This window comes from Balaenoptera borealis (genome assembly GCF_965194805.1).
Source record: "Balaenoptera borealis genome assembly, chromosome: 5".
Classification (NCBI taxonomy): Eukaryota; Metazoa; Chordata; class Mammalia; order Artiodactyla; family Balaenopteridae; genus Balaenoptera; species Balaenoptera borealis.
In genome coordinates, this window is record NC_138862.1 from 48,629,241 (window position 1) to 48,652,952 (window position 23,712).

Consider the following 23,712-nt stretch of genomic DNA (forward strand, 5'->3'; position numbering starts at 1 on the left):
AACTGATGGACTGCAGAGGCCAGATGAGGAAGAGGATAAAAATCGATGTAAAATGCTCAGAATCTGCAACAGATATAAATGAGAAACTGAAAGGAGGGAAAGATGAGCTTTCTTTGAGGCATGTCAATTTTATGGTACCCTGAAATGGAGATCTGCCAAGGCAGTCAGAGGAATTGGACAAGATCTTGGTTGAGAAGTTAGGGTTAGAGTTAATCATTCAATCATTCAAGAAAGAGCTTCTTGAACAGAATAAAAAATAGTTTATAATGACTCTTGTTTAGGTCCTTCCCAAAATTCCTAGCAAAACAACCAAAGCAATATTATGTTATTATTTTACAGGAGAGGATATATATTAAAAATCTTCATGACCTAATGTTAAATAAAATTGACTGAAAGGCCAAAAAAAATTAGGTGATTGGCAGGGGGAGGACATTCAAGGACCATGGAAGGTTTTCTCAAGCTCCGAGAAGTGAAGGGAGTAGGCAGGCTACTCTTTTAAGAAATTCCATTCTCCTCCATCCCCCTCTCAAATAATATAACAAAAGGGAAGCTTCTGGAATAAGCTCTCCAATAATATACTTTTTGATAAAGTCTAAAAATAAATGTAAATATTTATTAGGTTTCAAAGGAAGTCTTATTTTATAAGGGTTAAAAACCTAACTTGCTATAATTCAACAGAGTAACTCCGCTAACATCAAACTTTTCAGGCCAGAATATAAAATAAGTATTTACCTGGCTGTGTCGGTGGGATTCTTAGACGTGGAGATATTTTTGGTTTGGGAGGAGCTCGCGGTGTCTGCTTGGGCACTAAAAGAAAGGATATAGGTTCGGAGCTCTTGAGGTCTTCAAGAGTCACAGTACCTAAACCTCTAGGATCTCAAAGATGTTTGTTGAGTAATTGAAGACCTAAATACACAGCAATTAAAGTTCCCAAAAAGCCACAAAGTATAAGACGGTAATTTTCTTATTATAATGGGAAAAAAAAAACCCAAAAAAACCAAGGCAGCACATTAAAGATATCCAAGATATTCAGCTGGCAAATGAAACTGTTGGAATTTTAGAAATATCCACTTCAAATACCTATTAAATAGGTTAAAAATAAATTTCATAATAAAATAATTCATCATTATAAGTTCACATCGTTTTAGCAGAATAACCCAGTATAATATTTTAAGTGCAAAGAGATACAATTTCTTCTAAATAAAAAGCACATTACATTCCAAATATACCTAAAAAATAAATGCACCTTAATAGTAAGTGCTAATGGAAAAAAATTAATCTTGTTAAACAAAACACAATTTTTATTGGTCATATTGGAGAAGAAAAATTGAACAGAAATTGAAAGGATACATTATTGAAGAAAGTTATTCTTCTGCTGAGCAATTCCCAAAGAAGTTCTAGGACATTCAGTGTAAAAAATCAATTATTTCTTCACCAAGAAAATTAAAAGTTTATCCTGCCGGAGGAAAAGAATTATCAAATGAAAGATCCCAGCTTGTGGAAATACCTCATTTGGTTGAGTTCAGTGTGTTTGGGATAAAGAGAGATAAGAAGAAACAAAATGTTTTTCAAGGTCACGGAGTTTCAGGCACCTTAAGAAAAGCTTGCTGAAAATAAGAGTTATTAGATAAAAGAAGAAGCTGAGTCTGTAGGGACTTCTTCCTGATTCTTAATCAAAATATACAAGGCATGCAATGGTTTCAGTGGAATCCTCTCGCCTGTGGAGAGATGAACAAGATATGTTGGAGATTACATTGGTTTAGGAGCCTGGAGCTGGGAGATTTAGAGTTCGCTTTGCGGATCACTCAGTCTACAACACTGGGTTCTTCATCAACAGTAACAGGATTTTTAAAAGCCCTTCCAACCCTAAAATTCTATACTTCTACAGTGTCCTTAGTCTTGTGAAAGTCTGACTCTGAACTGCTTTGTTTGCCGAGGTTCGTACTGATAGGCTATTTGCTTCCCCAGGGTATAAGAGACCATCTTGCAGGTAAAGGCATGTCATGAGGCAATTCTATAAAAAATGATTCAGAATAAGATTAGTATCACTGATAGTATCTATGACTAAATATTTCAATCATATTAATGATTAAAGCTATTTAAAAAAAAAACTTTAAAAAAGTTAGAGATAATTGACACAGATCCAGTTAATGCAGTCAGTGTGGAATTTTGGTAAAAATTAAACTGTAGAGTTTAATAGGCAAAGGATATTAACAGGGTTTAACAGGACATTTTAGAGGACAATGAATAAGATTAATATCCATATCTCCTTTGGAATTAGAGCCATATAAAATAGTTTAATGGCCATCAAAATACAAGTTTGGGCTTATTTATGATAAACTGACGTGTAAACTGACATTTATCAGAGAGCCTGTAGATATTGAGAAAATTTTCCCTTGTAAGAAGCATATTTAGTTATCCGCATTGATGATTTGTTTTCCCATATTTCAAATTCCACCATCAAGTAAACCCTTATGACTTGCCAAGTAACCAGTTTGACTTCAGTTTCTCTTATTTGTATGCAGTGAAATGGCCAAACTGCCACAGGAAGGAGCAGTAGAAAGTAGTAAGGGGCCTGAATAATGACAGGATGACCGACCAATTGTACCCCTTTTTGTGGAATGCTCCAGTATTTCTGGAGGTTTTGGTTAATCTTAAACAAATTAACTATCTTAAAATAGTTTTTATATGACCACAGACCTTGTAAAACTAGTCAAGATGATAAAGTATTTAAAATTGGGATATTTATATTTTAAAAGGAATATAAATGTTCTTCCCCAGAAACATTACTATTTTCTGTATGAAAGACTTGCAGAGTAGCTGAGAGGTATTTTTCAGTTATATCCTAAATAATGTTCACAACACTGCCATACGGCTGGCTATAGATTATGGATAGAAGGAGGAGTGGGGCGTCAGAAAGGTAGGGTCAAAGACTGTGAGCAGTGAGTAGTGATTAAGTTAGGGCTTCTGATAACTAGTAATAGTGCCCATATATATTGTCTTTCCATTCTTGTAAGTTCTGCAAACACTCACCTTCTACATGAAACACAAAATAACATATTTACCCGGTTCGGTCTGAGGCTCATCTGGGCTGGGTAGGATTACAGTTTGGGAAGGCAGAGGTGATGTTTCTATGGTAATTGAAGGAAAGTACCCAGGATTACTATAGCACTTCACACACCTTGAGTACAGATGACAGAACAGATGGTAACAAGTAGATTTTAAAGAAAAAAAGAAAGCAAATTGCAAGTCTACAGCAAAATAGCGCTCCTACTTCTTCATAATGCATTTAGTTTAAAAGCTGCTTAGAGATGCCAGGTTACAAAATACTTTCAAGGTAAGCAATAGCCTTACTTTTTAAATCCTTACTCCACACTAGTACATCCCCAACAGTGCCAGAAAGATAGGTTGTTGGGGAACCATAAGGAGAAGAATAAATAAAAAATGTTAAGGCATAAGCCATTCAGCAGCATTGAATTTTGTTTAACTAATGAAGAAAAAAATCAAACATGTAAATGAATGTGATGAACTGAGTGTTAATGGAAAGTATATTGCTAGGGCAGAAGGTATAAATGGATCATCATACAAAAAAATATTATCTGAAGTATTCAACGTAATACCAAGCTGGCAGAATGTTTAACATTAGGAAAAAAGACACTTTAGATTTGACAGTTTTGGTGACTGAAGTAGAGAGAGACCAAGGTCTAGATACAAAGCTGAATGGAAGAAGACACTTTTTGGACAATGGTTATGAATAGAAGCACCTAGAAAGAAAATTAACTGCCATGACAAAGAATGATGTTGCAACATTAATTCACAATGAGGGAGAACCTGGGTTCTCAGGTGATGGCGACAATGAGGGCAAAAACTGCCAGGGTGTGTCATTACCTAGCGTGGTCTCAGGTGGTTCAGACACATTTGTAATAGATTCCACAACTGTATCAAAACAAAGGAGAACAATTTTAAAAAGCTTAAGATGTTAGGCCACAGTCAAGTATCTCTTTCTTGAATATCAACACACCTCATTCTCTTGAGAATCTGCATCACATTTTTACAGATAGGACGATGGATTAGGATAAGAAAAAAGAATCAAGAGGGAAATCCTATTCTATAACCCTAATCCTCCAACTAATATTTATGTTTTAACTGTCATTAACTGTCAAATTTATTATGCCTCAATATTTAGATACCACAGAGAAACTGAAATTTATTTCTGTATTCAGAGAGTCAATTATCATTTTAATTTTAAGAATTCAAGAATTTTAGAAGCTATAGCTCTTCAAAGCTATTCCACTGTAGATCAAGTACCCCAGCTTGAACTTTCAACTTCCATGAAATGTAATAGATACTACTTAAAAATTTTTTGAATAAAAGAATAGAAGCATGAAAACCTTTACCACCTTCAGTCTTTGGCTCCTCTGGCCTGAGTGGTACTTTGGCAGTGGAATATACATAATCTATTTCAGTTGGTGCTAGGGAAGAAACAGGGAATGGCGGGTTAGTGGTGGACAGAACCATAGCACCCACTGTAATGGAACACTGTTTAATTTGAAAACAGGTTAATTATCTTAAGTAGATAGATTTGTGAGACTAAATAACATTTAGGTAGAATATGAAGATGACTACAATGAAGGCAGGAAATGAAGGCAGTGTGCAATGTGGAACACATACACACACACACGATAACTGGCAGGGTCTACAGCGATTTCTACCTGGAGCAAAGCAGATAATTTCACTTCCTTATTTTTGTTTAAGGATTCTAGTGAGAAAAAGACATAGAGTGAGTCCTTTGAAAGCATGGGGATGAATCCTAAAAACAATATGAAAATGAAAAATAAGATGTGTATATTTGTATTAAAAGTGATCAGAATATTAAAAAATGAAATTGTGCATTCACAGTGAGAGGAGAGGAAACTAAGCAAGGAAATTGTGAAACTTGCATAGCAACACAGCAGATACTAGCAAAATGGGCTGTATATAACATTTGACTGTCAAGATTCACTGGATGAGCACAGGCAATATGTGCGGAGCCATGAAATGTCACAAAGCATGAGGACATCCCAAAATGACTTCCACAATGAGATGGAAAAGCACATATATCTGACTTCCCATTGGGGAACATTGTTACCTATAGCTTCCTTTGATGACTCAGTGCTAAATGTAACCAATTCCAGGACTTCAGAAACTAGCAAAAAAACACAAAATGGTAAAATTGATCAAGGATGGGTTGTTGTGAGCATTGAATGAATTCATACAAACTAAGTATTTAGACAAGTGCCTTGTACCCATAAGTGCTCAATGTCAGCCGTTACCATAATAACAATAGTACTATTAACCCTAAAGGAAACCCTAATAACCGAATTCAGAATTTTATATTATAAGTTATCATTAACAACCATAGAACCTTGTTCCATCAACATAAGCATCAAAACGCCATTTAGCTAATTAAGAGATACACAAAAGGGATGGAAAGAAATTATAATCCTATGTTAAAAATAAGATCTGGTGTTTCAAAATAAACGTCAGAGAGTTGCAATAGCATTGAACAGCATGATCTTTAAAATTTGTTTTTAATTTTGAAGGGCAATAATGTTTAGGCTCATACTGTGTAAGGTGAAATTTTGTTATCTTTACTGAAGTGAGAACTTTCTCGTTCCTTAATGGTCACAATTGAATGAGCATTCTTTTCACATAGCAGAGCAGAAGTTTAGCTTATTACTAAAGAGAACCACAAGTCTGTAACTTAGTGAAAAATAAAGGTAAAGAATAAAATCAGTTCTTCTAACTGGTCCTGTTGACTACTTAATCAGATATGTGATTATTCTCTAATATTATACAGAGCAAACCCAAATGAAGATAAGTATTTCTATACAGTTGAATAATATAATTAATATGAAAATAATGTATTACTAATTTACACCAGTATGCAATCATGGAAGAAGCATGTACAATATACAGAGTTGTTAAATGTGTATTCTTTTGTAGTTTTTAATATTTGGAAATACAACACTTGGGGTATGCCCCCTGAAGCTCATGGTGTGCCCAGATAGATTAAATAATCTATTTACCAGGTTGACTTTGTGTCATTTCTAGGCTTGGTGATGTCACTGGTTTCAAAATAAGAGTATGCAGTTCAGTGGGAGCTGAAAGAAGAGGGTCTAAGTTGTCAAACTAATTATGGATAATTTATTTCACAGGTAGCAACACATAGACCTTCAGAATCACAGGGTTATGGAGAGGCAATGCAGAGTATGCATTATTTAAAGCAGACTGGCAAATTATGGCCCTCCCAAATCCAGCCCTCTTCCCGACCTGTGAGCTAAGAGTGATTTTTACATTTTTAAATGATTGAAAAAAAATTAAAGGAAGAGTAATAATCTATGACATGTAAAAATGGTATGAAATTCAAATAAAGTTTTATTGGAACACAGCCACACCTACAAACTAAGATGATTCAAGGCATATTTACATATCACTTACATCTTGGCTTTGGTTACCTACAAGCTACAACAGCAGAATTGAGTAGCTGTGACAGACTGAATGGTCTAAGAAGTCTAAAATATTCACTATTTAACTCTTCACATAAAAAAATTTGCTGATTTGCTGATCCCTGATTTTAACTATCCTTCTAGAAAAAGGCAGAGCTTATTTGAAAAACTGAGGTTCTCAATGACTATTGTATCTGAATCTATATTCCCACAAGGGTTTTCTAAGTATTTCCTACAGCTGGTTTCATGACAGTATCATTAACAAAATGTTCAGTATCATCTAGGAGTGTTTTATTCTATGTTCCAGTTTGACCACCCCCTTGGGTACCCTCAATAGGTGTCAAAACTTTTTTATTTTGCTGTTCCCACCATTCCAACCACTAATTCAAATACTACTTAATTTCAAAGCTCAACTATTCTCTATTAGCCCACATAGATCCTTGACTCCTTTAAATATTTTCTTTCTAAATTTTTTACCAAACAAGCTGCTTTTGTATAAGCAAATTATCTTTTATCTAAGAAAAACTCAAGAACAGGTTTTCTTCACAATTATATTGTACTTTATTCAAGAGGTAAAACATGCCCTTACTTTTGATCTCTTCCTCTGCTCCACACCCAACCCTGCTCAACTGCTAATGTGGTGCTGGGACCACAGAGAGCAAGGAAATGTTTGTTTACTTAAGACAAAGAAGCAGTGCTATTTTAAAAAGAGACGAATGGAATAGAATGCTAAGAGAATTGAATAAGATGCATCTTTTGTCAGAGAGAATCCTTATGCATTTGGCTACCATATAAATCTCTAACCATGAACCTTCTCATCCACGTGAAATTGTAGAGATTCTACCGTCTCTCTTAGAGGGCATAGAGGTGGGAAATGCAAATTAGCAAGCCACATCACTGTCACTCTTGGGGCCCAACTGCAATGGGCTAGAAGGACTCCTTAAGCGGAAAACCATAGATTTTCTTGATTTTTAAACTGTGAAGCTTTGGGAAATTTAGTGTTTGGGAGAAGGATTTTTTCCCCTATGATTTGAAACTAAAGGAAGAAAATCTTGAGTTGCTATTGTATTTGTAGGTCTAGAAACCATCAACAGCATTGTACCTGTACCAATGTTTTGTAAAATATTAGATTTTCTTGAGTTTATTGCCTGAGTTTGAAAAATTTTACTTTACCAATCTAATTTGTTCCTTATCACTGAGGGTCTTTTAGAGACCAAAATAATAACAAAATTTGTTAATTTAAAGATATAGGTATTAATGTGTATAATTAGATACTCAGAGATTCCTACTTAGTAAAGATTAAGAACCAATATTAAACTGTGGTGGAGAATAAGGAATAGTCAAGTTCATCAATGATGGGGGAGCCCATAACTTAGATTCACTAGAATTGACACTTCCAGGAAGCAACTTGTTTTTGGTAATTTAATATAACAGGGAAACCTGATTCCTTAAAATAGGAAGAGATTAATGAGGATATCACAAAAATCTTACAGAAAGTAAGTTGCTTGGAGAAATTTCATGGTACTTAATTATCATCATTTTATAGATCTAAATATCAAATAGAAGGCAAACAATTTAGACTTCAGACTCTTCACTGAATCTTATAATGAAATGTTAAAGGGGTTTTCATGGAAAATAGATTTCCTCAGCTGGATCCAGGGACATCTGTTAAAAGCAATAGGTAGCACTTTAATTAAGAATCCTGACTACGTAAAAGATGAAGCATGAAATAGAATTACAATAGCACTTGAAGGAAGCGGGAGAAACTCTGGCCATGACAGTGATGGAGTGGGTTTTTAATGAGTGTAAAAGCATTTAATGAGGTCACAAAAATCATTACCTAATGTTGTTTCTGGATCTTCAGAACTATGAATAACAGGTTCAAAGCTAGTAGCAGGAACTAACCAAAAGCAACAACATGAACACAAAGTTTAAACACACATAGAAAGTCTTAATTTTTCTTTCAAAACATTAGTTTCAAATGACAATTTTTTTAAGCTTTTGCATTCATAGAAAGCAAACAGTCTCTGTAGCTAGGAATAATTCATTGCAGAAGGTAGGCACAACCTTTGAACTCTGCTATGAATCTTAGTATGGTCAACATGAGCCTTTCCTAGGTGTTTGATTTTCTGATTCTCATATGGAAGCTAGCTTTGGAAAATCTGTTTAGGCAATATACACAAAAAAATATGTGAAAGTAACTTGTTACATTTCTTGGAAGCTGAAAAAAAATACCTGTATTTATGTACTCACAGCTATAATAAATTGATCACGTGTTTAAATGTAGATATAGCAATAAATAACCACGAGTGACTATGCCAATCTTGCTATAAATAAGAGAGACCAAGAACTTCATCCAAGAAGTAGCTGTTAACCACACCTCAATGCCTTGACTCTTAGGGAACACAAAGGCTGTTACTTCCCATTGGAGACACTGCTTTGGGACTCCACTGGGACAGACTGCTAGGGCTTACCCCTCAAACCATGAAATAACACATTTACCCAGTTTGGTCTGAGGTGCTTCAGGGCTTGATGTGGTTTTAGGTCTGGGACGTGGACGACGAACACGTGATGTTTTAGGAGCTGAAGGAAGAAACGTTGGATTACTCTAGTGAAGGTGGTTTTGGAATAAGGTTCTAGATTTTCTAAATATGTTATATTTCCTTGAAATTTAAGACATGTATTTTAAAGATGCAAATACATTAAAAAAAAAATAAAGATGCAAATATGTTCGCCTATTTTGTTAATTCTTTTATCACTGAAGATTCTTCAGAGGTAAAACTCGCACATAAAATTAAGTCAAGAAATGAAGAGTCTTGTAAATGTCTAAAAAAGGTAAGGACTATCATCAAACCGTACTAAGTTCACACTAAGAAATTTAAATATGCCCCCCTATCCATGGAACCATACAAATTGTTATGATTTAATTGGTCTAGAGAAGACATAGACATTCCCGACCGTGTCTGAAACTAAGCTTTAAATGTGAGCACTGTTTAGACAAAAGTACATGACACAAATTCAATTAAGATTACATGGTAGACAGACATTTTGATCTAAGTCCATGCATAGCTTTTAAAAACAACAGATAACTTCTTTTTAGAGTCTTCAATACTCTTATTAAGAAGAAAAATAATGTTGAAGAACAGCAGAGGATGACAAGATCATCTTATGAAGCTGGTGATAATGTTATTACAATGATGATGATGATAGAATGGATTGACAATGAGCAGGAAAAAATTTTTGAGGAACACAGAATATCATTACCTAACGTTGTTTCTGGAGCCTTGGTTCTAAGAGTGACAGGTTCAAGCACTGTAGGAAGAACTGGCCAAAAATAATAAAATAAACCAAAGAGATTTAAAAAATTCACTTGAAGACTAATTTCAGAAGCCAACTGTTAAGCTTCAGGACTGAGAGAAAGAGACACACACTTGTTCTTTGCAAATTTGACCAAATTGTGGCGAATATCAATTCATCTCATAAAATAGGTACACCATTGCACTATGCTCAATATCACTGTGGTCAACAAGAAATTCTACATGTTTGATTATCTGATTCTGGTATGGAAGACTCTTCTGGACAAGCTTTTTACACATTTATATAATATATACTTTTCTAACTACTGGAAAAAGCATTTATCAGTCTATTTGTACTTCTATACAGGTTGACATAAATGTCTACTATTTCAATAATCATGGGTACAATAACGAGTTCGTATGTTTGAAAGTATAAGGATCAATGTAACAAATGGAGTGTGTTCATCAAAATTTCAAAGTGGTCCTTGATTCAATAAAAGTTAAGAAACTCTGTCAAACCCTGTTAGAGAAGGAGAAAGAGTCAGCCTACTCTAACACAAAAGCCCATCATTTAAACTTTCAAGACTCAGGCACATTCAAAAATTTGACCATGAACTAAAAACATCATTCCTTGAAACAAGAGATCTCCCAATATAATCATATAGATACTAATTCAATAAAAAGTAACACAATCAAAAAAACATGGTATTTCCACAATTGATGAGGAAAAAGCGAGTGATGAAAATAAGGGATAAATGGAAATTCATGTTTGAAAGGAAACTTAAAATAGCCAATGCTGTTTAAGCAAATGCACGTGATCACATGACACAGCGTTGAGTGGTTACACGGCAGTTTGACATCCTGAAATTAGTATACACACAGTTCTCTTAAATTCAACAGATAACTTGACATAGAACGTAGCAAAATTGCAAGGTAAAGACTGTAATGGAATGACAACAGAGGGTATAGACGTGGTTTTAAGATGCAGGAGAACCTGTGGCTACAATGGTATGACAATGAGCAGGAAAAGCACTATTTGAAGGACACGCATTCTCATTACCCACGATTTCTGGAGCTTCAGTTCTAAAAGTACCAGGTTCAAGATCTGCAGTGGGAACTAGTCAAAAGCAAGGAAATAAACACATGTGAAAAGTCAGCAAATTAAATCTTACCAGTATAATAGTGCTTCAACAGGTATATAACAATTTAAAATTATTTTTCTGAAATTACATACTTGATATTTAAAGATTTAGTCATCACCTAAAGCCAGGTAAACTTTCTTTATGAGACAGTCACAGCCTACACAATCTGATAAATATCTCAATAAAGTCAACATGATATTCTCCTAGGTGTCTAAGTACCTAATTCCAATCATTGTAGAAGACTGACCTAGGAAACTTTAAACATTTTACCAAATATATACTTATGTAACTACCATGGCAGTTGTTGGCTTTTCTGTGGAAGCTTTAAGAAAACAGCATGTCCAAGTGTTCATCACAAGGAAGAAAAATATCTTTTTTTCTATTTCTTTAATTTTGTAGCTATATGAGATGATGGATTAAACTAAGTAAAGTTATTGTGGTCATCATTTCACGATGTACATAAGTCAAATCATTATTCTGTACACCTTAAACTTATACAGTGCTGTATGCCAATTATATCTCAATAAAACTGGAAGAAAAGAAAGGAAATAGCATGTCTAAATAAGCATGGATACAATAAATAGCTTTTGTGTTTGAAAGGAGGCCTAGAAAAGAATTAAGCAAAGTGAATCATGTAGATCTTGTTGAGAGCTCATATTTAGAAATAGGCTGAGACCTTGTTTGAGGCAAAGGCACTCAACAAATCAGGATAAAGAACATATAGTGTGTGGTGCCCAGTAGAGCAGCTCTCTGCTCTAATCACAAAAATTCCATACCCTAGATAGGAGGGAGAGACAGTTGCAGGAGAGATCACTGATGCTTCTAGGGTCAGACCCAAACTTCTGGGTCATACCTTCAAGGATTTTCTTCAACGGCTCCTATGGACCCATCCAAACTCAGTACTATTCATCACCTCTTGCAAGCAGAACCTCCCTTATTCCAGAAGTCTGTGTCCTCTGGTTGGTCTCTACACCTTACTTTCTGTCTATCGCCATGATTTTAAGACCCAACCTCTTTCCAACTCCTTATTCCTGTCCTTCACAGACTTTTCTCTCTTTCAGCTCAGAGATGTTTATAACCCCTGCAAAAAACAGCTCAGTTTGCACAGACACACTGCCTTGGTTCAATCTTTTAATGTTTCACATTGAGGCAGGTTCTGAATTTGACTCTACTACAGACTGCGAAGTAAAAACCAGCCACCAGCTTCTGCGATATCCTCACAGATCTTGATGGGCTGTGGGGAGATGGAAGGCACTTCGTGTTTGTTTCTTGAAATAAAAATGCTTGGTTCTGCTTAAGACATTTTTTTCTTTAAGAGAAGAATGGAATGGAATAAGAAAAAGTAAATAAAATACATAGTAAAAGAGTAGATCCTTGTGTAGAAAGCACAGGGAATTCAGCTGCCACACGCGTCTCCCCTATCATGTTTTTCTTTGCTAATTCAACAGGGGGAAACAGCAGCAGGTCATTTTGTGCCTTTGCCCACATGGGGCTCACAGGGGCTATCACTCCCACTACTAGCATGAACCCCAGACTCCCAAGAGTTGCAAGGACTCAGTCCTTTAACGAGAGACCCACATTTACCCGGTTTGGTTTGAGGTGCCTCAGGAGTTGGTGTGGTTTTAGGTTTGGGACGTGGACGACGGGTCCGTTTTGATGTTTTAGGAGCTGAAGAAAGAAAACCTTCAGTTACTATAGAGTCTGTAGTTCAGAAGCTATGGGTAGCATGACACATGGCTCTAGGTTTCCTAAAACTTATTAGATTTCCTCATATTTTAGGAAATGTGTCTTTGTAACTTTTTAATTGGAAACTTTCACCCTTATTATAATAGTATGGTTTTTTTTTTTTTTTACAAGTGAAAGTTCATTGGCAATGAGTCAGTTATAAAAGTGAAGCATCATTCAAGAAGTGAAGAATCATTCATAGAACTCTTGTTTGAATAAAAAGGATAAGAATCACTGCTAAACTATTATGGTAGTGGTGATAGCCAGGTACAAACTCTTTGACAGTTTACTAAAATAAGACCATGTCATTAACTAAAATGTCAGTTAAAGAACAAATATCACAGACAGTTAAAAAAACAGTAGACCTTTAGATCCACAAAGAACCCTCCCTGACACCGTAATAGTCGTTAGAGTCAAGAGAATTGCTTTTTAAACCCAGCTTTTACAAAACATTGGTTAAAAAACATACAAGATGACAAAAACAATTTCAGATGGTTACATGTATAACAGTTGACCTGAGTTAGGTTCATGCATGGCTCTCTTAAAAACAAGGGATAATTTGTTTTAAGAGTCAGAGACTTCAATTCTTTTAGGATGAAGAATATCATGGAGTGACAATAGAGGATGACGATGTAGCTTTATGAAGCAAAAGAAACTGTAGCTTCGATGTTGATGGAATGAGTTTGACAATGAGAAGAAAAAGCACTTACTGAGGATCACAATGTGTTATTACCTTGTGTTGTCACCCAAGCCTCAGTTCTGAATGTAACAGGTTCAAAGTCTGCAGTAGGAACTGACCAAAAGTATTAAAAATAAACCAAGTGATTGTTTTAAATAAGCTCAAAACATTTACTTCAAAAAGAATCTTACTAGTATAATATAGGTTCTAGAACTACATAGCAACTTTTAAAAACTCTTAAACTAGAAGAGTAAAAGTTGATTTCCTAAAAATTGGCCATACCTCAATCAGGTACCTATTTCCTTATTCCTCCTTCTTTGATGATCTGATTCTAACTAATAAGCCTAAGTGGGATGTGTGGGTATTGCTAAGAACTTATCTTTGGAAAGAGGCTGAGGCCTCAGCATGATGAATCAAATTGGGTATCCCTCCAGACTAAGCAAAGAAAGAGCATGCCTTCATGAGCAAAGAACAGCTTGCTGATATATACTTGATCAAATCTCAACTGCTTCATCAAGTGCCTAAAGATCTCCGCCATAGGAGTCCATGGACCAATCAAGATCTAGAAAAGCTTTGACTACCACCTTGAAGTCAGACATCCTTTATACTAGTATTACAGTTAGACTTTCTCCTGTGGTTGGTCTCTACTTATATCCATTCTTTCTGATTTTATTCCTTTCCATCTTTCTACTCATCTATGTACTATGATGATTTCAAGGCTCCACTCTTTTTAAATTTATCTTTCCCTGCTCCAAATATTTATGTCCCTAGCACATCTTGTTGGTAGCACCCAAATATCAATCTTGTATTTGCATAGATGCTGTCTAATGCCATCTTCTATTTTATTTACAAAGGAAAGGCTTTTGTTCTTAACTGTCTTGAAGGTTTGAGGACTAAAACATGTCTCCCACATCTGATACATCATCTTTAGAGGTATACAACTTGGAGGATACTGAAGGCACTTAGTGTTTGTCAATTTGAACTGAATATGCCTAATTTTTCACAAGAAGCTTTATTTTCAAGAGATAAATGGAAGTTAATAAAATGCACAGTGACAAAGATTTTACAGAGGAAGCAAAAGGCATTCAGCTGTCCCACAGATCTCCCCCTACTGTGCTCTTCTTGCCAGCTCCACAGTGGGAACTGCAACTTAATACAAATTGTATCTTTACTCTCATGGGGTGTATTGGTTACTCCCCAAAACTAGGATTACTCAACACCCTGCTGGGTTAGGTTGTTGGGACTCTAAACCAGGAACACAAGTTTACCTGGTTTGGACTCAGGTGCTTCAGGACTTGGTGTGGTTTTTGGTCTGGGACGTGGATGAATTGTCTGTTGTGATGTTTTGGAAGCTGAAGGAAGAAATTCTTGGGTTATTATATAACTACATCACCCATGGTTCTGGAAGCTATGGGAGGCAAAAAACATGACTCTAGATCTTCTACACCTTGTTAGATTTTTGCCTGTTTAGTTTGAGATTTTTGTCACATACATAACTCCTTTTATATCTTCTTTTATCATAGAAGATTCTTTGAAGACAAAAATCACTTTTTAATATAAGAAATAAAGATTAGTAATTATAATCAAAGTCTCATAGAGCAGCTTGACTGGGCAACAAAAAGGTTAAGAACTGTTGCTAAATTTTAATGGATAATGAAGAACAGTCATACTCAATCTGAGGTTTATAATTTAATCTTCCAATCTTGGGTACATGTTCTATATAACTATTAAAATAAAAACATATTATTACCTAAATAGAAACAAAACAACAAAATACTATGCAAATAGAAAAAAGGTAGAAATGTAGATGTGCAATGAATGGATCCTCTTGGCCCTATGAGAGCTTTTGATGACTTTATCTGTCTAGATAAGAGGGAGGTCTGGATGTGTTTGAAAACCAGCATGTGCTTTTACCACAAGCACCGCTGGAATAAAACACAGAATGACACAATTTCAAACAGGTTACGTGGCAAATAAATATCCTAAAGTAGGGTCACACATGACTAGTTCTATTAAAAACAACAGGTAATTTAAGGGTTTTCATAATTTTAAGAAGAATGTAATTGAATGGCCACAAAGAATAAAACTGTTGTCACGTGGAGCAAGATGAAACTCTGGGTCTGACAACAAGCAGGATAAGGCTTGTTGAAAACACAGTTTATCATTACCTAATGTTGTTCTGGGGGCCTCCGGTCTAAGAGTGACAGGTTCAAGGACTGCAGCAGGAACTGACCAAAAAACAATACAGTAAACCAAAGAGATTTAAAAATATATGAAAAGTTAGAACATTCACACCCCAACAAAACTTGCTTATATATCATTCCCTCTACAGAAACAAAGAAAAAAAAAAAACAGAGAAAGAGTAGAGGATTGTTCTTTGAACATTTGGCCAAACGATAGTCATGGTCAGTCTTAGGCTTATCCTTGGAAATATCTTGAGTCAACATGAAATTCTCCTAGGTTTTAACTAATGGATTCTAATTGATACGGAAAACTCTGCACAGGAAAATATTTTTAGGCATTTACCTAATATACACTGAACAAAGAAATTGTCTTTAAAATAATCTGATCAACTTGTACTTCTATGGAGGCTGAAAATGAGCCCTTACTGTGTTTAAGTAAACATGGATACGATAGACAGTTTATAAGTTTGAAACAGATATAAAAATTAATCATTGAAGTAGATGGTGTTGGTCTTGCCAAGAGCTTATCTATGGAAAGAGTCTGAGACCTCTGTCCAAACCATGACATACAAAAGAGCAGGATAAAGATGGTTACTCAATCTGAAATACTCAGTAGAGCATCTCTCTGGCCTAAGCCCAGAAAAAGTGGAAATCAAAGACTGTTGATGTCTCTCTATCAAATCTAAGCTCTTGAACCAGGTCCTCAAAATCCTCTTTCAATTGACTGGATGGATCCATCCAAATGTAGCATCATCAACAGCCAGGTTTTGACCATGAGAAGTAGGAGAGTCTGTTCTAGGTACCCCCAACAACCACACTTCTGGTTCTTCTGCCTTGGTTCACATTTCCCTCCATGCATTCAAATCCTGTAGTGGGCCTAAAGCCCAAGGTCCAAGGTCCAAGTCCAGTCCACCTTGATCTTTTCCCTTGTATCATGCAAACATATTCTCAACTTTACTGTTTTAGAAATGAAATGTCTCCCACAGCTGGCATATCACCCACAGTTGCCAATATTGGTCCAGGAATTTGCAAGGGACTTACAATTTGTTTATTTACTTGAACGTAATATATTGGCTTTGTTAAAGAAGTAAAACTGGAATTTTATAGTAAAAAATATACTAAATGTATGTCAAGACTCACACATAAAAAGAATATGGTATTCTGGCACCAACTGTATCTCACCCAGTCATGTTCTCCTCAACACCTGGTAGAGGAGACATTACTGATGATGCCTCATGACTCCATGCTTAGAGAGAATATGAGCTTGGCACTGCTTTGCGTCCTCAGTGGGACAGGTTACTAGGGCTCACCCTTAAACCAACGAATCACACATTTACCCGGTTTGGTCTGAGGTACTTGAGGGCTTGGTGTGGTTTTAGGTCTGGGACGTGGACGACGAAGTCTTTGTGATGCTTTGGTAGCTAAAGAAAGAAAAGCCTTATGTTATTCTACATCGTATGGCTCTGGGTACCGAGGAGAGGTTTTTCCAAAACCTGTTAGAGTTTTTAAAGTTCCATGAATTTGTAGTTTAAAATCTTTACTCCTTTTATGCCAATGCATCTTTTTTTTTTTATGGTTGAGGGTACTTTGGAGGCAAACTCATGTTTATAGTCAAATTACTCATTCAAGGCATGAAAATTAGCACTTGTAATCAGATACTCATAGAACTTCCTCACTGGGGGAAAAATGAGAAGGAGGACCAATTCTGGTGCAAGGGGAGGGGAAGTTAGGGTCACACTAAGACCCTAACTTCAGATTTGGATAATTGCCTATTTGTCAAATTAGTAATAAAACACATCATTACTTAAAACACCAACAAAGAAACAAACATACCATGCAAATAGTTTTTTTTAAAATCTAGAAACTTAGATGGCAAAGGAGCTTAAGAGTAGCCGTTATTGCTGATCAGCCTAGAGAGGAAATAGATCCCAATTTGTTTTAAACTCAGCTTTAACACAGAACACTGTTCAACGAAGGACAAGGCAATGTGATGATTTCAAATGCCCCACGTGGCAGGTAAATGTTTTGAACTAAGCTCATGCCTGCTCTCCTAAAAACAACAGGAACTTTGTTTTTAAGAGGCTTCAGGGCTCTTCAGGTGAAGACAGTGACCAAATGGCAGTGGAGGATGATAGTGGTCACCTCGTGAAAGAGGAAAAGCCATGTGATGGGGATGGAGACTGAACAGACTGTACAAGGAGCAGCGGAAGATCTAGGCGAGTGGCACAGGGTCATTACCTAATGTGGTCCCAGAGGTCTCAGTTGTAAAAGTAACAGGTTCAAGGTCTGTAACAGGAACTAAAGTAATAAACAAAAGAGGTTTTTAAAAAAATGTGTATGAAGAGCTACAACATTCACATCAAAATGAATCTTGTCAGTGTAACATTGCCTCTAGAATATTTTTTTAAAATTTCTGAATGAAGGGTGTTATGGACTGAATTGCATCTCCTCAAAATTCATTTGTTGAAGTCCTAACTCCCAATGTGACTGTGTTGGGAGTTAGGGTCTTTAAAGATGAAGTTAAGGTTAAATGAGGTCATAAGGGTGGGGCCGTAAGCCAATAGGACTACTGTCCTTATAAAGGAGGAGAGACACAGGGATGCTCACACATAGAGAGAAGGCCCTGGGAGGACACAGTAAGATGGTAGCCATCTGCAAGCCAAGGAGAGCGACGTCAGGACATATTAAACCTGCTGATACCTTGATCTTAGACTTCCAGGCTCCATAGCTGTGAGAAATAGATTTCTGTTGTTTAAGACACCCAGTCTGTGTTATTTTGTTACAGCAGCTCTAGCAGACTAATAGAAAGGGAAATCAATTGCTGTGCTCAGACTTGGCCAAACTGTAGTTAGGGACTTCTTCATCTCATGAGATAGTCATTACCTTTGGTCTCTGTTTAGCACCACAAAAGGGAAACAGTTCCTGTAGTTAGTGCTTGAGTATCTGAGTCTGCTATGGTAGACTTTAGGATATTGTTAGGCTTTTACTTAAATATGTTTCTAACAAACCTCAAGAAGCACGTGAAAAACTAACCTGTACTTCTGTGGATGCTGAATAAAGAAAATATCTACTATGTTTATCAAATTATGGTTGCAGAAAAAGTTCCTAAATAACCAAGCAGCCATTACACAAATAGCCAAAAAGTGTTCTGATAATCTTGCTGAGAACTCAGCTTTGGAAAGATCTTGTGACTTCTGTCCAAACAAGAAGACTAGGTAAGAGGCAACTTCTTAGTCTGTGGCATCCAGTAAAGCACCTGTCCACTCTCAGTACAGGGAAAACTATCCAAGTATGGGAAGAAGAGATTTCTGATGCTCATTAAGAACAATACTAGTCTTATTCAACTAGTGTCATTCAAATGCATCATCACCAACAAAAATGTTTTGCCTGGCACTTAGAAGAAGCAGGGACTCTCTGCCCCCTCTGGTTGCCTCTATATATGTCCTATGTTTTCATCTTGTTCACTCTCACCTATCCACTTGTGCAAATTCTGATGTGACGTCAAGGCCCAAACTCCTTCTCTGCTCTACTAAAGCCCACGTTGATTTTTCACTTCTTTAAGACTTGCTATAGATGTATGAGGTGAGAGAATTTGGGGTCCCTCCATCACCAGTTAGGGAAGAACTATAGATCAAAAGCACCCATTTTGGATTATATGTGAGTTAAAAAATAAAATATATATATTTCCATTTAAAAAAAGAGCCACTATAATGAGTCTACACTTAATGTTTGTGTACCTAAGAAAAATCTTGAATTTGCAAAAACACCCTGACCTGTTTTCATCCTCTAGGATTTTCACACAAGAGAAGCGTTTGTGCTCAACTAACCTGCAGACTGAGAAGTATAACATGTCTCTTACTATCCAGAATTGGAGAGAAGGTTATGTCTCTTCCAAACATGAACTCCTTGCCAGTTCTGAAGGGGCAAGGACTCTTCATGGTTCCCTCACTAGGGGGTATATGGGTTTACATTTTCAACCAGTGACAGGCTGCCAGGCTCCTTAAGCCAAGGGCCCTGCTTTTATCTGGTGTAATCTCCGCTGCATCTGAACTTGGAGTGGTTTTAAGTTTGTGTTGTGAATGACATGTCCTTTGGGATGTTTTTTTTGGAAGTAGAAAAAGATAAATATCTGTTACTTTAAAGCTTCTGCAACTTATAGGTTTTTGAAAAAAATCTTCTTTAAATTTTCCAAAGCTTGATAGATTTTCTTCAGTTTCAGGAAATGTTTCTTTCTAGTGTGAAAAGTTTGGCCCTACTATGCTACCGTACCTTCCTTTGTTATTGAAGATACTGTGGGGACAAAGTTGACACAAAAAATGAAGTTATTAATTCAGAGAGTCAAGATTGGTATTTTTTAATCACATTCTCCTAGAGTCCCCTGACTGCATTAAAAAGGTTAAGAGTCATTTCTAAACTATGGTAGAGATTAAAGGGGAGTCAGATTCACCTTAAGGATGGGGCTTACTATTTAAACTTATTAGCCTTGATCACATTATCTGTTAGACAATTCACTAAAAACGTATTACCCAAATGTTAACAAAACAACAAAAAAACCAGGCAGATAAAAAAGGCAGGTGCATAAAGGATGTATAGAGAAACTTCCCTGTCACAGCTTGGTTAGCATAGGTCAGGACCAGGCACTCTTATAAATACATGAAATTTACCTTAACAGAGAACTCCGGTTGAGCTAAAAACAAACTGGCTTGAAGAAAATTTTAACTAAGTTACAGGGCAGGAAGATATCCCAAACTAGATCCAGGGATGACTCTCTTTAGAACAAGAAGTAACTTGCTTTATGCACGTTTAACTCACAAGATAAAGAATGTAACTAAATGGCAACGGAGGGGAATGGGCAGAAGTTTGACACTGAGCAGAAAAAGTGCTTGCCGAAGGTCAGAAAGTGGCATTACCGAATGCTGTCCCTGGAGCCTCTTTGATAGGAGTAACTGCTTCAAGGACTGTAGCAGGAACTGGCCAAAAATAATTAATAATAAAAAATGTTAAACATTTATACAGTCTCAGAGGGATATGGTGTGTTTGCACTCGGGTACCAGTTTATCACTCAGGAAGGATTGTCTTTGTACTCAGATAACTGTCCCTGAGAAGTGTCCCTGCAGTTTCTCATTCTGTGACGATCCTAGTCTAGGTAATGTGCCAAAGTAGACCTTACCCATCTTGCTAAAAACTCATCTTTGGAAAGAGAAAACAAGCTTTGCCCAACTGGGGTACTTAAGAGAACAAGATACAGGGCAGCCATTCAGCCTGTGGTTCAGCTGTGTCCTTCTGTCTCATGCCCGGGAAAGCCTACCATGTAAGGATAGTGATGATTCTTACATGAAACCCAAACTCCTAAGTCCAAGAGTAAAAATTCCTTTTCAGCTGGTCCTTTGAGCCCATTGAGCTACAGCAGCTTCAACAAAATGCTCTGATCAGCACTTAGAAGCTGACAGCCTTTACTGGTCCGAGAAGCCTCTGTCTCCTCTCACTGGCCTCCACACAGGTCCTGTCTTCTGAACTGCTTCACCCCACCCCCTCGCGCCCCAGCCATCCAAATCTATAGTGATTTCAATGCTCAAGCCCTTCCTAACTATTCTGGCCCACCCTGATTGTTTCTTTAAACCAGGGGTTGACAAACTATGGCCCATAGGCCAAACCTTGCCCATGGCTTGTCTTCATACAGACCATTTCCATTTTTAAGTGGTTGTTAAAAAAAAAAAAAAAAAAAAAAAGGGAAAAAAGAAAACTATGCATCAGAGATTACTGAGGCCACAAAGCCCCAAATATTTACTATCTTGCCCTTTATAGAAAATATTTTTTAACTCCTGCCCTAGATCTGTACTATGACTTATACAACTTTAATAGTTACCAGGAAATAATCTCCTATTTGCCCAAATATATGTTTGACCTATAGCTGTTTCAGTCCACTACACACATTCAATATATAAAGGATGAATAGAATTGAATGAGAAGCCAATGAAATAGACATTTAGAGAGAAGATGCTAATTCACAAAGGGGAAGGAATTCGGCTACCCCCTAAGACCTGTCCGACTGTGTTCTGGTTGCCTGCTCTGGAGTGAAAGTGGCCGCTGGCCCTGACTTGCCCCTTCACTTTCTCTAGACCTCACAGGGATGGGCTTCAGGATTCCTCAACCGGGATCTACACATTTACCCAGTTCAGTCTGAGGTGTTTCAGGACTCCGTGTGGTTTTAGATTTGGGACGTGGATGACGAGTTCGTTGAGGCACTTTGGGGGCTAAAGGAAGAAAACTTCAGGTTAATAGAGTGTTTTTAGCTCCAGAAGCTGTGGATAGGATTATAGTTGTTATAATTTCTTGAATTGCAGGAAATTTTTCTTTTGAGTTTGAAACATTTGTCCGTATTTGATGATTGCCTCTTTTTATCACTTATATTACTGTGAAAAACAAAAATCCCACAGAAACCTGAGTTGATATATCAAGGAGATTCTCAAAAGGGATTTCGGAATGAAAAAAATTTCCAAAAACCTACTGAATTATTGTGATGGTGGGGAAGGGGTAGGGTGACTTTACACTAATGATGGTGCTTGTAACTTCAATTTACTAGCCTTGGACATGTTTTCTATTTCACTCCTTACTGAAAAAAGACTGTATCATTATCTAAAACGGCAAAATAAAAACAAAATCATGCACGTAGTAAAAAATATAGGAATTTAGATCTGCATAAGAATGACGTCACACCATAATGGCTGTTACACTGTACTCAGTTTGGATCAAGGACAGACACTCCCACCCCTAACCCCCATTGATTGTGTCTGAAACTCAGTAACACAGAATGTGATTAAAAGGTTACATAGGGATGAGATGCCACAAATTCAAACGCATTGCCTTACAGATATGTATACTAAGCTAAGTTCATACTTGATTCTTTTAATAACAAATGAGTTGTTTTAATACTCTTCAATGTATTAAGAAGTAATTGAATGACAACAGAGGATGACACAGAGTCTTGTGGTTGTGACAGTGACAAAATGGGTCTGAAATGAGCAGGAGCAGATGCTTATGGACATAATGTGTCATTACCTACTGTTGTCCCTGGAGCCTCGGTCCTAAGAATAACTGGTTCAGGGATTGTGGCAGGAACTGATCAAAAGTAAGAAAAGAAATCAAAGAGATTTTTGTGAGTGCATGAAATGTCAGAAAATTCATCTTAACAGTAAAAATAATGCTTCAAAGGGGAAAAGGGAAGGGCAAGGATGGATTACACAAAAGCTTTAAAACCAAGAGGCAGGAACTATAGGGGTGGGAGGTGAGAGGTAGAGGGGGTGGGGAGTAGAGGTTCACCCTACTAGAGGGTCTGCCCACCACACATAGAACAGAGAGCCAAAAAGAAGCTGAGACCATACTCACTAAGAGACTAAGTCCTTAGTGAAGAGAGTGGCATTTAATATAATAAGGTGAGGAACAACCTCTCAGTTTGTGGTATCATATTAAACTAAGCATTTTCAGTTCTAAGAATAGAAAAAGCATGGTCCTGTGTAGAAGTAAGGATCACTGAAGCCCACTGGATCAAACTTAAGCTCTTGAGTAGACATCCCAGTCCCTTTAATTTCATCCTATAGAGGCCCATTCAACAGGAGTGTTATCGACAAGTCATCCTCTGTCTGGTCACCAGCTTCCTTCAGCACATTCCCTGTTTATCAGCCTTTGTTCCCTCAACCTTTCACTCATCTAAATTCTGCACTGATTTTTTTCCCTAATTATCCTGGATCGTTTTCCTGCTCCAAATATTTACTACATTTCTAGCATATATCATTTGTACTATTTCAGAAATTATTTTACATTTGTATAAACATGCTGCCCTATGATATTTTCTACCTGTTTATGCAGGAACAGCTTTTGTTTACAACTATAGTACAAAATGTTTGGGAAATAAAACATAATTCCTACTTCTGATTTGTCTCACAGTTGCTAATATGGTTATGGGGATATAAAAGGGATTAATAAGAAGAATAGTGTTTACTCTTAAGAGATATATAAGGCATGTACCGATTATGTGCACAGAATTCAGGGTCCCAGCTAGGGTAGAATGCTTGGATTCCTTAAACCAGAAACTGCATATTTACCCAGTTTGGTCTGAGGTACTTCTGGATGGGGCGTGGTTTTAGGTTTGGGACGTGGACGACGGGGTCTCTTTGTTGTTGTTAGAGCTGAAGGAAGAAA

At 36.7% G+C, this 23,712-nt stretch overlaps 1 protein-coding gene across 37 annotated transcripts in view; it reads right to left on the reverse strand.

The window, feature by feature from the left end:
* ABI3BP (ABI family member 3 binding protein) overlaps window positions 1-23,712 on the reverse strand; it is a 272,400-nt gene that overhangs the window by 82,241 nt on the left and 166,447 nt on the right. For 24 of the 37 annotated variants that reach the window (XR_014244699.1, XR_014244700.1, XR_014244701.1 and 21 more), the window contains 20 exons: window positions 23,616-23,699; window positions 22,573-22,632; window positions 21,684-21,767; window positions 20,424-20,483; window positions 17,752-17,811; window positions 16,851-16,934; window positions 15,499-15,558; window positions 14,599-14,682; window positions 13,385-13,444; window positions 12,511-12,594; window positions 10,845-10,901; window positions 9,753-9,812; window positions 8,991-9,071; window positions 8,329-8,388; window positions 6,069-6,143; window positions 5,129-5,185; window positions 4,401-4,472; window positions 3,889-3,936; window positions 3,066-3,131; window positions 733-807 (listed from right to left, as the gene is read on the reverse strand). Coding sequence is in view for 34 of the 37 variants with exons in the window: in XM_082392047.1 (XP_082248173.1) it covers window positions 733-807; window positions 3,066-3,131; window positions 3,889-3,936; window positions 4,401-4,472; window positions 5,129-5,185; window positions 6,069-6,143; window positions 8,329-8,388; window positions 8,991-9,071; window positions 9,753-9,812; window positions 10,845-10,901; window positions 12,511-12,594; window positions 13,385-13,444; window positions 14,599-14,682; window positions 15,499-15,558; window positions 16,851-16,934; window positions 17,752-17,811; window positions 20,424-20,483; window positions 21,684-21,767; window positions 22,573-22,632; window positions 23,616-23,699 (1,371 nt within the window). In the remaining 3 variants the exon portion in view is untranslated. The remainder of the gene's footprint in view (window positions 1-732; window positions 808-3,065; window positions 3,132-3,888; window positions 3,937-4,400; window positions 4,473-5,128; window positions 5,186-6,068; window positions 6,144-8,328; window positions 8,389-8,990; window positions 9,072-9,752; window positions 9,813-10,844; window positions 10,902-12,510; window positions 12,595-13,384; window positions 13,445-14,598; window positions 14,683-15,498; window positions 15,559-16,850; window positions 16,935-17,751; window positions 17,812-20,423; window positions 20,484-21,683; window positions 21,768-22,572; window positions 22,633-23,615; window positions 23,700-23,712) is intronic. The other 13 variants (XM_082392053.1, XM_082392052.1, XM_082392058.1 and 10 more) reach the window with 12 other exon arrangements.